Consider the following 15,108-nt stretch of genomic DNA (forward strand, 5'->3'; position numbering starts at 1 on the left):
AGAAAAGGGAAAACTTGGCAGCTATGGTCCCAGCTCCTGCCAACCTAGCAGTTCGAAAGCACACCAGTGCAAGTAAATAGGTACCACTGCGGCAGGAAGGTAAACAGCATTTCTGTGTGCTCTGGTTTCCATCACGGTGTTCTGTTGCGCCAGAAGCGGTTTAGTCATGCTGGCCACATGACCTGGAAAGCTGTCTGTGGACAAACGCCAGCTCCCTCAGCCTTTGACTGGACTTAACCATCCAGGGGTCCTTTACCTTCTTCTTCTTTTACCTTTTTTATTGGTATATCTTGCAACCTAGCTCATTCTTGAGGGCACTTGTTCCTAGTTAAGATCACTGTCCCACAAAAGAAACTCATCTGACTAGTTCAGCAACCTCTTCTTGTCCTATTTCAACCTCACTGGACACGGGACCTCAGCAGTTAGAAGGGACTTAGCGGATCAATCAGAACAGGCATAGGCAAACTTGGCCCTCCATATGTTTTGGGACTACAATTTCCATCATCCCTGACCTCTGCTTCTGTTAGCTGGGATGATGGGAGTTGTGGTCCCAAAATATCTGGAGGGCTGAGTTTGCCTATGTCTGATCCAGAAGGATCTCCCAAACCTACAACAATATTTTTTTTAGCCCAAATAAGTGCAGGAAGTACTGTGTTAAGAGTATACAATCACTGTGTGGCTGTGAAGGCAGCAAAGGTAGCTTTCCCGCCTCCGTCACACCCTTTGGTTTTACAGGTGTTAGATCAGGCATCCCCAAACTGCGGTCCTCCAGATGTTTTGGACTACAATTCCCATCTTCCCCGACCACTGGTCCTGTTAGCTAGGGATCATGGGAGTTGTAGGCCAAAACATCTGGAGGGCCGCAGTTTGGGGATGCCTGTGTTAGATGCTGACAAGGCCAAGGTCCTGCCAGCAATCATGTTGCAGCATTTTGCAGTAGCCACAGCTTCTGGATCAAGCGCAAGGGAAGCCCCACATGTTGGCGGCGTGTTCGCTTTCCACACACTGCATGGAGGTAATGTTTATATCCGAAGCAGTGTAGAAATGGTGTGTGTAAACAATACGGCACTTTCAGCTTTCACCCCGGTTTATAAAGGCCAGACAAACTGGGTTGAGGCTGCAAGGAGCTTCCTAGAGGAGCAGGAAATGGACTGGGCTCCTTTGGGGTTTGCGGAGGGGAGGCGGCGCGAAGCACGCCTCTTGCGCCAAGAGAGCGGCTGTTTCAGATGGAAAAGCTGAACGTGTAGCTGGAAGGAATTAGCACATTTAAGGAGCAGATGGGCAAAACTTGCGGAGAGGAATAAGCAGACCATGTGACTGTTCAGAGTGGAGGCAGCCTGGCAATATAAAACAGAGGCATGGCGAAAGAGTATTTTAGGAACAAGGTTTGAGGAATGGGGAGAGTGAGACGTCAGGTTTGGCAAAAAGGAAAACAAGAACCCAAGTCTACTATCAGGGCTGAGGAACTTCTTTTTTCCTGCTCCAGGGGCTGCATTCCTTTCTGGGGGACCTGCTGGGGGCCACATGCCAGTGGTGGGTGGGGCCAGAGACCCAGGGTTCAAATACTGATCCATCAATGGGTGAGTCACTGATTTCTTTTTTGTGTGCATTTTTTTTTAAGAAAAGAAAAGTTTGCAAGTCGAAGTGGAAATGTGGAAAAAACAAAAAACGGAGAGTGCCCCCAAACTGGCAGATCAGTCCTTCCCTACTGGATGTGGCTGGAAGCAGAATAGAATAGAATAGAATAGAATAGAATAGAATAGAATAGAATAGAATAGAATAGAATAGAATAGAATAAAATAAAATAAAATAAAATAATTTATTGGCCAAGTATCAACCATACTTGGAATTTTGCTTCGGCTACATTGCAATGTAGGGGACCCAGGTGGCGCTGTGGTTAAACCACTGAGCCTAGGGCTTGCCGATCAGAAGGTCGGCGGTTCGAATCCCTGTGATGGGGTGAGCTCCCGTTGCTCGGTCCCAGCTCCTGCCAACCTAGCAGTTCGAAAGCACGTCAAAGTGCAAGTACATAAATAGGTACCGCTACAGTGGGAAGGTAAATGGCGTTTCCGTGTGCTGCTCTGGTTCGCCAGAAGCGGCTTTGTCATGCTGGCCACATGACCTGGAAGCTGTACGCCGGCTCCCTCGGCCAATAATGCGAGATGAGCGCGCAACCCCAGAGTCGGTCACGACTGGACCTAATGGTCAGGGGTCCCTTTACCTTTACCTTACATTGCAATGTAAAGAAAAACGTACCTCATACATTGCAATGTAGTCGAAGCAAAATTCCAAGTATGGTTGATACCTGGCCAATAATCCTAGATTCAGGAAGCGCAGTTTGGCAGGGCTCTGTTTACATCCTCAGGCTCGCAACTGGACTTCTGGTGGATTCCCAAGGCTCTGCCACAGCGCCTGGCTCTCCTTGGCCTAACTGCTGCAATAGAACAGCACACACAGAGAGCTCTCGCCCACAAATCCGTGCAGCTCACTCAGCAAAAATATAAAAAAACTGGGCCAGTGGACAAGCATCCCAGCACATTGAGAGCTTTGATGCCAGGCTGAGAGGCGTTTGACAGGTTTAATAGGATGGGGACAATATCCAGGAGCCAGGAGGAGTGGCGGTGGGAAAGGAGGATAAACAGCAATGGCTTTTTAGCACTATGCAAAGAGAGGCAGGGGAGAGATGCCCTTGCAGAAGGAGCCAACAGAAAAGGCCAGATTTTAAGAGTCTTCTTCACCAAGCCTGCAAATAAGCACTGGATAGTGATGCAAAAGATATACAGTATATATCGAACTGGTTGATCCTTGTACTTGAGCAGTAGTGCAGTTTGATAAATGTGTAGTCTGCTGGAATACGACTCCAATCAGGCCCCACAGCCGTCATAGCCAATAATCAGGGATGATGGGAGTTGCAGTTCGGGGTGGGTCCCTGGTTTTAGACCAGCCTCCCCCGACCTGGTAGGGACCCAGGTGGCGCTGTGGTTAAACCACTGAGCCTAGGGCTTGCTGATCAGAAGGTCGGCGGTTCGAATCCCTGTGACGGGGTGAGCTCCCGTTGCTTGGTCCCAGCTCCTGCCAACCTAGCAGTTCAAAAGCATGTCAAAATGCAAGTAGATAAATAGGAACCGCTACAGCGGGAAGGTAAACGGTGTTTCCATGTGCTGATCTGGTTTGCCAGAAGTGGCTTTGTCATGCTGGCCACATGACCTGGAAGCTATACGCCGGCTCCCTCGGCCAATAATGCGAGATGAGCGCACAACCCCAGAGTCGGTCACGACTGGACCTAATGGTCAGGGGTCCCTTTACCTTTACCCCCAACCTGGTATGCTCCAGGTCTTTTGGGTTCTTATCATCTCCCCAGCCAGAATGTCTATGAAGTGGAGGGCACCCACAGCAGGAATGAGAATATATGAGCCTGTCGGATCAGGGCAACGACTCATTTAGACCGGCATGCTGGTCTCATGGTAGCCAACAAGATACCCCAATGAGAAGCCCACAAACAGCACTTGAGCACAAGAACCCCCTTCCCTCCTGCAATTTCCAGCAACTGGTATTCAGAAGCAGGGCTGCCTCCGATCGTGGAGACAGACAATCGCCATCGTGGCTAGCATCCATCAATAGTCCTCCGCCTTCACGAATTTGTCGTATCCACTTTTAAAGCTATCTATGTTGGTAGATAATAATAATTTATTATTTATACCCCGCCCGTCTGGCTGGGTTTCCCCAGCCACTCTGGGCGGCTTCCAACCGAATATTAAAACAGTACAGCATTAAACATTAAAAACTTCCCTAAACAGGGCCGCCTTCAGTTGTCTTCTAAAAGTAAAATAGTTACTTATTGCCTTGACATCTGCTGGGAGGGCGTTCCACAGGACGGGTGCCACTACCTAGAAGGCCTTCTGTCTGGTTCCCTGTAACCTCACTTCTCGCAATGAGGGAACCGCCCAGAAGGCCCTCGGTGCTGGCTCTCAGTGTCCGGGCTGAATGGTGGGGGTGGAGACGTTCCTTCAGGTATACAGGACCGAGGCCGTTTAGGGCTTTAAAGGTCAGTACCAACACTTTGAATTGTGCTCGGAAACGTACTGGGAGCCAGTGTAGATCTCTCAGGACCGGTGTTATGTGGTCCCGGTGGCCACTCCCAGTCACTAGTCTAGCTGCCGCATTCTGGATTAATTGCAGTTTCCGGGTCACCTTCAATGGTAGCCCCACATAGAGCGCATTGCAGTAGTCCAAGTGGGAGATAACCAGAGCATGCACCACTCTGGCAAGACAGTCCGTGGGCAGGTAGGGTCTCAGCCTGCGCACCAGATGGAGCTGGTAGACAGCCGCCCTGGACACAGAATCAACCTGTGCCTCCATGGACAGCTGTGAGTCCAACATGACTCCTAGGCTGCACATCTGGTCCTTCAGGGGCACAGTTACCCCATTCAAGACCAGGGAGTCTTGATATCACCGTCTCCTGAGTGAGTTGCATAGTTTTAACACTGTGTGGTGAAATCCTGTCCTGAATCTTCCAACGTTCATCTTCATGGGATGCCCACGGGTCCAAATCCTGCTCACTTTCTCCGTCATGCTTGCATTTTATAAACTTCTATCATGTCACCTATTACAACCCTTTTCACTCTGTTGACCTCCTGCCTAGACTACTGTATTGCACTGAAAGTGGGGCAGCCCCTGAAGACAGTCCAGAGACTGCAGCTTTGAGATGTAGCTGCACTAAAACTCCCACCATCCATGATTGTCGGTGGCTGGTACTTCTGGGGTCCTGGAGTCCGACATCACCCAGAGGGGCCCCATTGCAGCTCTATAGAGTTTGGAGCAAAGTAAAGGTCAACACATGCGGAATTCAATGGAGCTCGGGTGTTCTCTTCCTAAAGGTAGGGTTCACACTTATTGGGTTGCCGAGCATTCTTTATTAATTCCGTGGGTGTGAACACCTGCCTGCTAGGAGGCAGCCGTGATAGTTGGCACCAGCTGCCTGTGGGCACATTCACACAACATCCTCACACATTCGTTGCGACAGACAGCCAAGCCTTTGCCTACACAGCACATAGGGAAAACAGACGTTTTCCTCCTTTGAGGCAGTGCTGAACATTTGGGACAGACTCAAGTGTTCCAATTTTTTCATGGAGGCCAACACCAGCAGGAAAGAAATCTCACTCCCCACCCTGACCCCAAATATAGGAAATTGCCTAATCCCAGGCCAATATGGTTCAGGCATCGCATGCTTCATAACTGATGCAATACTGACAGCTGTCTGAGTCCTCCCATAGGACCATTAAGCCGAGTCTAAATTTACCTAGATGCCCAGGATCTGTAATCAGATCTTTTTTTTTAATTAAAAAAAAGGGTTGGGATGTCAGCTATTGAACTTATTAACCTTAATGGCTGCATTCAATTTCCACTGTCAGAGGCAACAATGCTTCTGAATTCTAGTTGCTGGAAACCACATGAAGAGAGTGTGCTCTTGTGCTCAGATTCCGTTTGCAAGCTTCCCATCCGGGCATCTGGTTGGCCACTGTGAGAACAGGATGCTGGACTAGATGGGCCACTGGCCTGAACACAACAGCTGTGCAGGACCAGGCCAGTGGCCCATCTGGTCCAGCATCCCGCTTTCACAGTAGCCAACCAGATGGCCCAATAGGAAGTCCACTAACAGGACTTGAACACATCACTCCCCTCTTCCGGTTTCCAGAAAATGGTACCCAGAAGCAATACTGGCACAGACTATGGAGGCAAGAGCATAGCCACTGTGGCTGGTAACAATGGATACGCCATCTCCTCCTCCTCCATGAATTCGCCCTGCCGTCTTTTTAAAGCCGCACGAGTCAGTGGCTCCTGCAGGAGTGAGTTCCGCAGATTAACCAATTGTTGAAGACGATACCGAGGCAACAGTCTGACTCGGTATAAGGCAACATCCTTTGTTCCTACAGACCTGTTGGCATAAATGTCAGGCAGCAACATCTGCAGGGTCACCAATCCCACCTCCCTTGCTTTATAAGCAAGTTATCACCCACCATCCCACCCCCCACGCGCAGAGATCTTTTGGTTTTTTTTAAGGCTGGGCAAAGAAAGCACAAACCACTTCACTTTTGTTTTCAGCACGAGGAGCGTTTGATTGTTTATTCAGATGAGAGACTAGCAAGACGGCAAAGGGTGGGGTGGGGTGGGGTGGGGGGAGACGCTAAGGTGGTGAATGGCCATCCTCACCCCCCCCCCCCTGACTCGCGCAGCCACAGCACGGTGCGTGTGATCTCACACTGCTTGTTGAACTTCTGTACATGTACAAAGGGAAACAACAAAAAAGAGAGCGGAGTGCAGGGCTCTCGAGAACAGGCAGAACGTCAGCCGAGGGGAACAGGGAGGCAGGAATTCTGAAGTTTACATGCAACACACACACACACACACAGAGCAAAATCTCCCATCCCCTCTCCAGAGATCTTCCCAGCACCTCTCCGTTTTCCCTGAAGCTGAAGACCGGATCCTGGTTGCTCTCCAACATCCTCCCACCCCACCCAAACCCTCACCCCCCCTTGCCGGTTGCCAATTTTTAGGCGATTTAATGCCGTCATTTCAGAAGCGTTGAAAACACAGCTTGCGTCGGGAGGGATTCGATTCCACAAAGAGAGGGGCAGGCTTGGAGGGGTTTTGGGGTGGTTTTTGTTTGTTGGTTGGTCCCAATGAAATCTCACCACCGCTTCTGGGATTGGGGGGGGGGGAAGGTGGGTTTGGGAGGGAAGGGGCAGAAAAGAGATGGGAGGGCAGCAACAGCAGCAGCAGCACATGGATTCAGTTCTTCAGGATGGTTTCGTAGGCCTGGAAAACGTGCTGGGCCACTTCGGGAGCCCGACACTTCAGGGATAGCTGCAGGAGAAAAGGAGGAAATATACTGTATGTATGTATTTATGTATGTATCACTCTCTCTCTTTCGGAATGCACAAGTGCAGAGTTTCTACTAGGCCAGCAGTGTTAGTAAACTGGAGCATAGTTAATCCAGGAGACGGGGGAAGAGAGAAAATTAAAAGACGACATGCTCAGAGATTAAAAGGAGGATGGTTATGCCAAGTTATCAGGGGGTGGAGAGTTGGCAGCTGCAGTTTTAGCTCAAGGCGGCCTTTTCCAGATTGGAAGTTTCCCCTCCCCTCCCTCCCCTGAAACAAATGCCACATCTGCACCATATAATCGAAGCACTGCTTTACCGCTTTAAACAGTCATGGCTCCACCCACCCAAGAATCCTGGGAGCTGTAGTTCGTTAAGGGGTGCTGAGAGTTGTTAGCAGAGAGCCTTACAGTTCCCCTCACAGAGCTACAATTACCAGAGTGGTCAACCCCTCTTTCCAGGCATCTCTGCAAATTGTAGCCCCATGAGCGGAACTAGAAGGCTCTCTCCTAACAACTCTCGGTGCCCTTAACCAACTACAACTCCCAAGATTCTTTGGGACTGGGGGGGGAGGAGCCATTGCTGTTAAAAGTGGTACCGCAGTGCTTTAAATGAATATTGGGGACACGGCCAATCCCTCCCTCTGTTAAAGGCGCTGATGTCGGCAAGGGACAGGGGTAGTGGGACTTGCAAGTCCAGTGTCATCAGAAGGCTGCGAGGTCAGTGGAACTGCTCTAACCACTACACTAGCTTTTCTCTCTAGGGTTTTTAGAGACAGCACTGGTCCAGCTTGTGTTAATAACCTGGGAAAGTGAGGGGTACCCATTAGGGCGGTTCATTAAAAAACTTCTGTTTTGAAAATGCCTGCTCCAAAGGTCTTATCTTTTAAACTCTTCCCTGGTCTCCTTGCTGGTCCTAGTAGGACCAACTTATCTAGTTAGCCTTAGTGATCATTTGATGTTTACTGACTGGGTCCCCCCCCCCCAAAAAAATGACCCCTGAATTTTTTGAATTTTATTGACATTTATGCTGCATTTATATTGTGTTTTAAGCTGTTTTTAAGTCACATTTTAATCATTATTATTATTTATTATTATTATTTATTATTTATACCCCGCCCATCTGGCTGGGTTTCTCCGGCCACTCTGGGCGGCTTCCAACAAATATAAAAATACATTAAAATATCACAGATTAAAAACTTCCCTAAACAGGGAACGCCTTTAGGTGTTTTCTAAATGTCAGGTAGTTGTTCATCTCCCTGAACTCCGATGGAAGGGCGTTCCACAGGGCGGGCACCACTACCGAGAAGGCCCTCTGCCTGGTTCCCTGTAGCTTTGCTTTGCTATAATCAATGTTTTATATCTGCTGTTAGCTGCCCTGAGCCCGGTTTTTAAACCGGGAAGGGCAGGGTATAAATTTATTATTATTATTATTATTATTATTATTATTATTATTATTATTATTATTATTATCATCATCTTCTTCTTCTTCTTACTATACTAGGGATTATATAGCTGTATCAGTTAATATCTTGACCCTGCTCCACTGAATGGGAATTTCAGCCTTCACGAAATAGGAAAATGGCCAAGTAAACAGCTATTTTCATGGAGGAGGGTCAAGATATTAACTGATATGCATGAAATTTCAGATATAGCTATATACTCCCTAGTGTATTAAGATAAGACATTTGGAGCAGGCTTTTTTTTTTAAAAAAAAAAGTTTTTATGAACCACCCTAGTACCCATTGAAAGGGCAGGTTGGCCTTGCCACATAAGGTGAAAGGAGAAACTCTGGTTCTGAGCCATCTGCTGAACTACAACTCCCATCATCCCTGACTATTGTGGACATGGTTGCTAATGCTGATGGGAGATGGGAATCCCACAACATCTGGATTAACACCTGGATTAACACCCATTCCTTCCCCCCGCCCCCATCACCAGTGTCGTTGCTCTTCTGAAGTCTTCCCCCCTCCCACCACTGGCACAATCTGTTATTTGTTAGGATGGTGCTTGCTTGGTGGTGCAGCACTGCCAAAAAGAACATCAGGCGCAAGCTGGCAGGGGGAGGGGCTGGAATAAAATGGTAGGGGGTGAAGTGGAAAGTAAGCAGCTGGATTCAGAAGATTTCATTTTTTAAAATAAAAATAAAAATGAAAAGCACACAAATATTCTGCTAACCTCCAAATCCTGAAAGATCAGGGAGGGGCGGGCCCATGGGGAGGGCGGATGGACATGGAAAAACAAAAACACACACATACAAATAGATTAAATTGTCACCCCAAATGTGGGGGGGAAGAATGTTTCATAACCAAAACAGGAAGGAAAAACAAGAGCATGCCACCAGTTCTATCCAATGGGGCAGCATGGGGCGGGGAAGCAGGTGGATATGTTTTTGGTAATCATGTCTCATTTCAGATGTATGGAAAGGGTGGGGCCCCAAATACTGAGGGAACCAGAGAGACTTCTTGGTGGCAGCACCCTAACTATGGAATGCTCTCCCCAATGAGGCTTGCGTTTTAAGAAATTCACAGGCTTTTTAACCCAGCCCATTCCTCCTCCCTCACCTGGTTTGTTTCTTTTTTTTAAGGCTGCTTTCTTAGGCACTGTGCAAAAATTAGAAATTCCACAGACCTGATGCCAGCAGTCAGCCAGATCAGGCACTTGTGGGCCCTAGTGGTGTGTGTTTGATAAGTTGTGGCGCGGCCGGGTCAGGTTGGAGAGGGACACTTGGCCAGTGCCCAACCCAGCTGGCTACTTGCACCAGGCCTGGGGTATCTTACTATAGAATAATACTGCAAGGTTTTCATCACTTTGTCCTCGTGGGTTGTTTTCCAACATTCTAAAGGGAGGGGAAAGGTCATTCTGTGAAAACAGAGTTGGCATAAGATGGGAAGGGAAGATCTAAGGTGTTATCTGTGGGGTGAGCAGGTGGGCAATGATTTTTGCACCACGCCCAGCAAATTTTTAAAGCACTTGTTAATATCACAGATTCATCTATGCCTAAAACAATGATAGAACTATACAGAGAACCTCTGCAAAGAGCAGGGAGGTGCACAAGAAGGGCCATACCGTGAAGTTATTGCTCCCAGGTTGGATCCGCAGCTCTGCCAGGACCCAGATGCCATTGGTCAGTTTGAGGGACTGGTACAGCATGTCTTGGCCTTCAACATTCCTCTTTGCAATGGTGAAGATGTTGCTTCCTTGAAGCTTGCTGCTAACTGCATCTGTGGGACCAGATACACACACACACACATGCAAATAAATTGTGGCGCTATTGCACATGCACACAAAACGGACTGGGCGCCAGCTCTCAGATGAAAAGAAAGAATCAAGTTCCTAGTTCTTATGTTTGCAGAAGAACACTGCTGCTGCCTGTCAGTGTAGATCAGGCATCCCCAAACTTCGGCCCTCCAGATGTTTTGCACTACAATTCCCATCATCCCTGACCACTGGTCTTCTTAGCTAGGGATCATGGGAGTTGTAGTTCAAAACATCTGGAGGGCCGCAGGTTGGGGATGCCTGGTGTAGATAATAGTGATATGGACCAATGAGTCTGAGTCAGTATAAGGCAGCTTCCTAGGAAAATTAAATTTATTCAGTACATTTCCATCCTGCTTTTTCCCCTCAAGGTGGCTCAAGGTGATGCACATTCTTCTTCTCCTCCTTCTTTAATCCACATAAGGACCCTGCAAGGGAGGTTAGGCTAAGAGGCAGTGACTGGCCCAAGCTCACCCAAGTGAGATTCATGGCCAAGTGGGGATTTGAACCCTGGCCTCCCAGGTCCTAGCCTGCTAGTCTGGCACTCTAACCGCTACACCACAATGGGTAATGTAATGGCACTGCCCCACCAAACTCAGTCAGCCCCCACCTGCAAGTCTTCCTACTTAACCACCAGCCCAGGGCTTGGGAGTGTCTGTTCCTCCTCCTCCTCCTAAGTCTTGTCTCAGTGCTGTTCCTATAGAACTCAGAAGGGATGACGACAGAGGAGAAACTAAGAATGAGTCGGCTCTGCCTGTCATTGGCTCTGGCGCCACCTACTGTTGGTCTCCCTGCCTTCTGCCCTACCAGTCCCAAAGGGCACTGGTTGTCACAGGTCAAAAGGCTCTCTACTAGAGAGTCTCTACCGCTGGGTCCATACAAGTGGAAGTGGCAGCATGCCTAGGCTCCTTAGTATAGCAGCACACCAGTTTACAAATACCAGCTAGCCGTTGCCGTTATGTGCCTAGGAACCACATCAAAGCTGGGCTGAGCTCTCTGGAGAACAGGAGGGCATGTAAGCACACGGCCAGCAGCTATTCTAGATTAGACAGCTCTCTTCTCACCTGAGCCGAGAGGGCAGTCTTTGATCTGAAACTGTGCTTCATTCTCGTTGGGGATGTCCTTCCAGGTAGCCAGGAACATCTGTCGCTCTGGAGGAGGGAGAAGCAGAAGCGGGTTGGACGTGGGGGGGAAGAGGGGAAAGCCTTTCCAGAAAAGGGCCCCTCCTTTAAAGAGAGGCAGGAGCCACTTCTCCTAAGAAACCTGGGTCTGCAACTGCTTTTATCACTGAGCTACCAGCCTCTTCCCTAGGTCTAGTACTCCTAAGTGTGTAGAATGGCAGGTGCTTCTATCTTTACAGTGGTCTTCAAGTCTCACTTGGGGTCCAGCATAAGGAAGGTGTTGGAAGACTCGGGGCAGACGAACAGAAGCACTTCCTCCACCCAGCATCAAATGAAAACTATGGAATTTGCCCACAGATGTGGCGCAACCAATTCTCTGAGGGATTTAAAGGGGGATTAGTCAAATTCATGGAGGGTAGGAGCTATCCATGGTCATTTTCATGCCTCTGCTTTCAAGAGGCAGTGCAGGGAATCACAAGAGGAGGATGTGTAGATGTTGCACTCAGGTCCTGCTTGTGGGCTTCTCATTGAGGCATTCAGTTGGGTCCCTGTGAGAACAGGATGCTGGACTGGATAGGCCCCCTTTGGTCAGATCCAGCCACTAGGTTCTTGCTGAGTTCTTATGGAACCCCAGTCTCTCTGCTCTGAAGCTTGCTGAACAGATCTAGGGGAGTTAACCCCACTCTCTGTGGCACATGAAGACTTGGGCCACCTTCACACCACAACATTTAAAGCCCACTCTGTACAGTCAATGGCCTCCCCCTGCCCCCGAGAAACCTGGGAGTTGTAGTTTGTTAAGGGCGCTGAGAGAGTTGATAGGAGGCCCCTGTTCCCCTCCCAGAGCTACGATTCTCAGAGTGAGTTAACCATCAATAGCTCTTCCCGGGGAACTCTGGGAAGTGTAGTTCTGGGAGGGGAATAGGGAGTCTCTCCTAACAAGATCAAACTACAGCTCCCAGAATTCTCTGGGGCAATCCCATCAGGGTATAAAGTGGTATTGCCGTGTTTAAAGCACATGGTGTGGATGCGGCAAAAAATACTACTCCTGGAGGAGGCACCCAAGTCTTTTTCGTCCTTCCAGCTTGAGGGTTTTCCCGTCTTCTGCATCCCAGACTCTCGCCAACCTACCCATTTTCCCATCTTCCACAAAGAGGATGTGCAGAGGGTAGAGGGTGCTGAAGTAGAACACATCTATGTTGTTCTTCACGGCCACCTGGAACCAAACAGAGAAGCGGGGGGAAGAAGAAGAAGAAAAGATTCTCTGGCTAGGCTGGGACCCACCAAGAGACATTCCAGAGCTGGGCTAGGAAAGCAAGCCGCAATTCTGCAGGAGCACAGAGCACGGGACAGAACTTTGTTTCAGAATACTACTCAAGTTTCTAGCCCTTAAGACGTGTTCACATGTGTTATGGACAAAGCCTGCCGATACAGAAGCCAGTGCCTTGTAAACGCTTGCACTTCCACTGATTTTCCATAGAACTGTACAGAACCACTAACATAAATACTTGCCGAATTGCAAGTATATCACCTACAATTCCGGGCATCCCATTGGAGCATCAGCTTGGCCACTGTGAGAAAAGGATGCTGGGCTAGGCATCCTTTTGACACAGGGAGGTCTCTCTTCCAGCCCAGGCTGGGGATTGAAGCTGGCACACGACCTGGGGCTTCCTTCTGCATGCAGAGCAGGGGCTCTGGTGCTGAACTATGGCCTCTGCACCACATGATCTGCTGCTGGCCCCATGATGCCGCCTTGGCTCACCTGGAGGTTGTTCAGGGGGTCCATCTTCATGACCGAGCCGACCGTGTTGAGGGGAAGGGAGATCTCCACGCTCTGGTTCGGAGCAAGAGGGGCGTGGACCTGGAGGGGTGCGGCGGGGGCCAGGCCAAAGCTGGAAGGGAACAGCCGGTGAGAAGGGGAGGGGGCACACAGGGGTTGCAAGGGATACGGAAGAGGAAAGACAGCAAGATGCAGTTAGCGGCGGCAGTAGCAACAACAACAACAACAACAGGCTTTCTTTGGCAAAGGAGTTTAGATGCTGGGTCGCTCTCCATCAGGGAGGCAGGAAGCTGACAAGAGTGTGAGGGGTACATAAGAAGCTGCCTTATAGACTGGGTCAGGTGCATTGGTCCATATCATTCAGTATTGCCTACACTGACTGGTAGCAGCTCTCCATGGCTCCAGGCAAGGGACACTTCCAGCCCTGCCTGGAGATGCTGGGGTATGAACCTGGGAACTTCTGCTTGCCAAGTTGCGTCTCTTCCAAACCGGTCGGAACAGGAATTAATAAATGGCACAGACACATCATACAACCGAACACAATATGCAAGAAACAATAAGAATCCAATTCAATATCCTACCACCTCCAGCAGGGCGCATTACAAAAGGCAAAAATAATAAATAAATTCCCCCTTAAGTCAGTGTTTCCCAAAGTTGGGTCTCCACCTGTTTTGTTTTGGGGGGTTTTTTGGACTACAATTCCCATCATTCCTGACCACTGGGTCCTGGTAGCTAGGGATGATGGGAGTTGTAGTCCAAAAAAAAAAAAAGAAAGCAAAAAGCTGGAGACCCAAGTTTGGGAATAGCTTCCTTAAGTGGTCTGCCAAGAACTTCAGCAATTTTCAAATGTTCCGTCGGGGACTGCTATCCCTGGCCATGCTATTGGGCGGGTGCAGTTTAAGTCTGTGGGCCTGCCCAGTTTTGACTCTGGCCCTGACCACCGCTGCCATGTGGCTCCCGGAAGGTCGTATATGAGGGTATGCGGCTCTCGGGCTGGAAAGAATATTCCCCACTCCGTCCTAGCTAGATAAGCCTCTTCAGTCAACTTCTTAGAGGGTGAGGTTGGTTCATCAAACCAGCCATTCAGCGACACAAAGATCATCACAAGAGGCTCCCTGGCTATGACGCCCCCTCTGCATGCGAGGACTTCCTTGTGGGGGGCTGGGGCACACTGGCTTTTACCTGTTGCGGTTGAACTGGATGGCAAAGTCAGACATGACTTGCAGGGCCTTGTTGGAGAGCACAAGGTCCATGGAGATGGAGCCCACTTGCCGGCTGAAGGTACCCGAAATCTCTAAACCCTTGGCCTTCACCGCCGGGAGCCAGACCTGAAATGGCGCAAGGGGACATTAGTTGATGCATTGGGGGTAGATTGTGCAGTTATGGCATGGAACTTAGCCATAACGTGATGAGTTACGGTCGGCACACCTGGAACAGCCAGATGCTGCGGAATCTACTCTGCTAAGTTCGGGCGGCACAGAGCAGCAGAGTCGCGCAGGGGAAACGTGCCGGAACGTTTTGTTGCTGTTCCAGGTATGCCGACCGTAACTCATCACGTTATGGCTAAGTTCCATGCCATAACTGCGCATAGATTCCTTCATTGCACATATAGCAGGGCCATCGCTTGCAATGAAACCACCGTCACAAGCCTGGAAAATCTGGAACTCTACTTGGCAATCGAGGAATACTTAATATTATTTATCTATGCAAATACAACTTTTATTCCCACTTTTTTTCTTTCATTACCTCTGTTATTTAACCCGGGTGTGATTTGTTTTACGGGTTTTTTTCCTTTTCCTTTTCATCTGTTGTTATAATTGCTCTTGGAAGTCGTAATAATAATAATAATAATAATAATAATAATAATAATAATACTGTAATAATAATAATAAATTATTTATACCCCAACCATCTGGCTCAGCCTCCCCAGCCACTCTGGGCAGCTTCCAACAGAAAAATAAAATTAAATAATTTATTAAACATTAATAATGTTTTTCTCTTTGAAATCTGATGGGGGGTAGCTGTTTTTCTCTTTGAATTCTGATGGGGGGACGTTCCACAGGGCGGTTGCCA

General features: G+C 48.9%; 1 protein-coding gene and 1 non-coding gene across 3 annotated transcripts in view; both read right to left on the reverse strand.

Moving 5' to 3' along the window:
- Positions 1-6,090: 6,090 nt before the first annotated feature.
- Positions 6,091-15,108, reverse strand: part of AP1B1 (adaptor related protein complex 1 subunit beta 1) — a 41,178-nt gene continuing 32,160 nt past the window's right edge. The window contains exons 16-21 of one of the 2 annotated variants that reach the window (XR_015947563.1): positions 14,218-14,363; positions 13,018-13,147; positions 12,387-12,471; positions 11,202-11,288; positions 9,058-10,103; positions 6,091-6,864 (exon numbers count right to left, since the gene is read on the reverse strand). Coding sequence is in view for 1 of the 2 variants with exons in the window: in XM_035098206.3 (XP_034954097.1) it covers positions 6,790-6,864; positions 9,949-10,103; positions 11,202-11,288; positions 12,387-12,471; positions 13,018-13,147; positions 14,218-14,363 (678 nt within the window). In the remaining variant the exon portion in view is untranslated. The remainder of the gene's footprint in view (positions 6,865-9,057; positions 10,104-11,201; positions 11,289-12,386; positions 12,472-13,017; positions 13,148-14,217; positions 14,364-15,108) is intronic. The other variant, XM_035098206.3, reaches the window with a different exon arrangement.
- Positions 14,058-14,157, reverse strand: LOC118076637 (small nucleolar RNA SNORD125). The gene has a single exon (XR_004691539.2). It is a non-coding gene; the product is annotated as a small nucleolar RNA SNORD125 (small nucleolar RNA).

This window comes from Zootoca vivipara, chromosome 16 (assembly GCF_965207765.1).
Source record: "Zootoca vivipara chromosome 16, rZooViv2.hap1.1, whole genome shotgun sequence".
Lineage (NCBI taxonomy): Eukaryota > Metazoa > Chordata > Lepidosauria > Squamata > Lacertidae > Zootoca > Zootoca vivipara.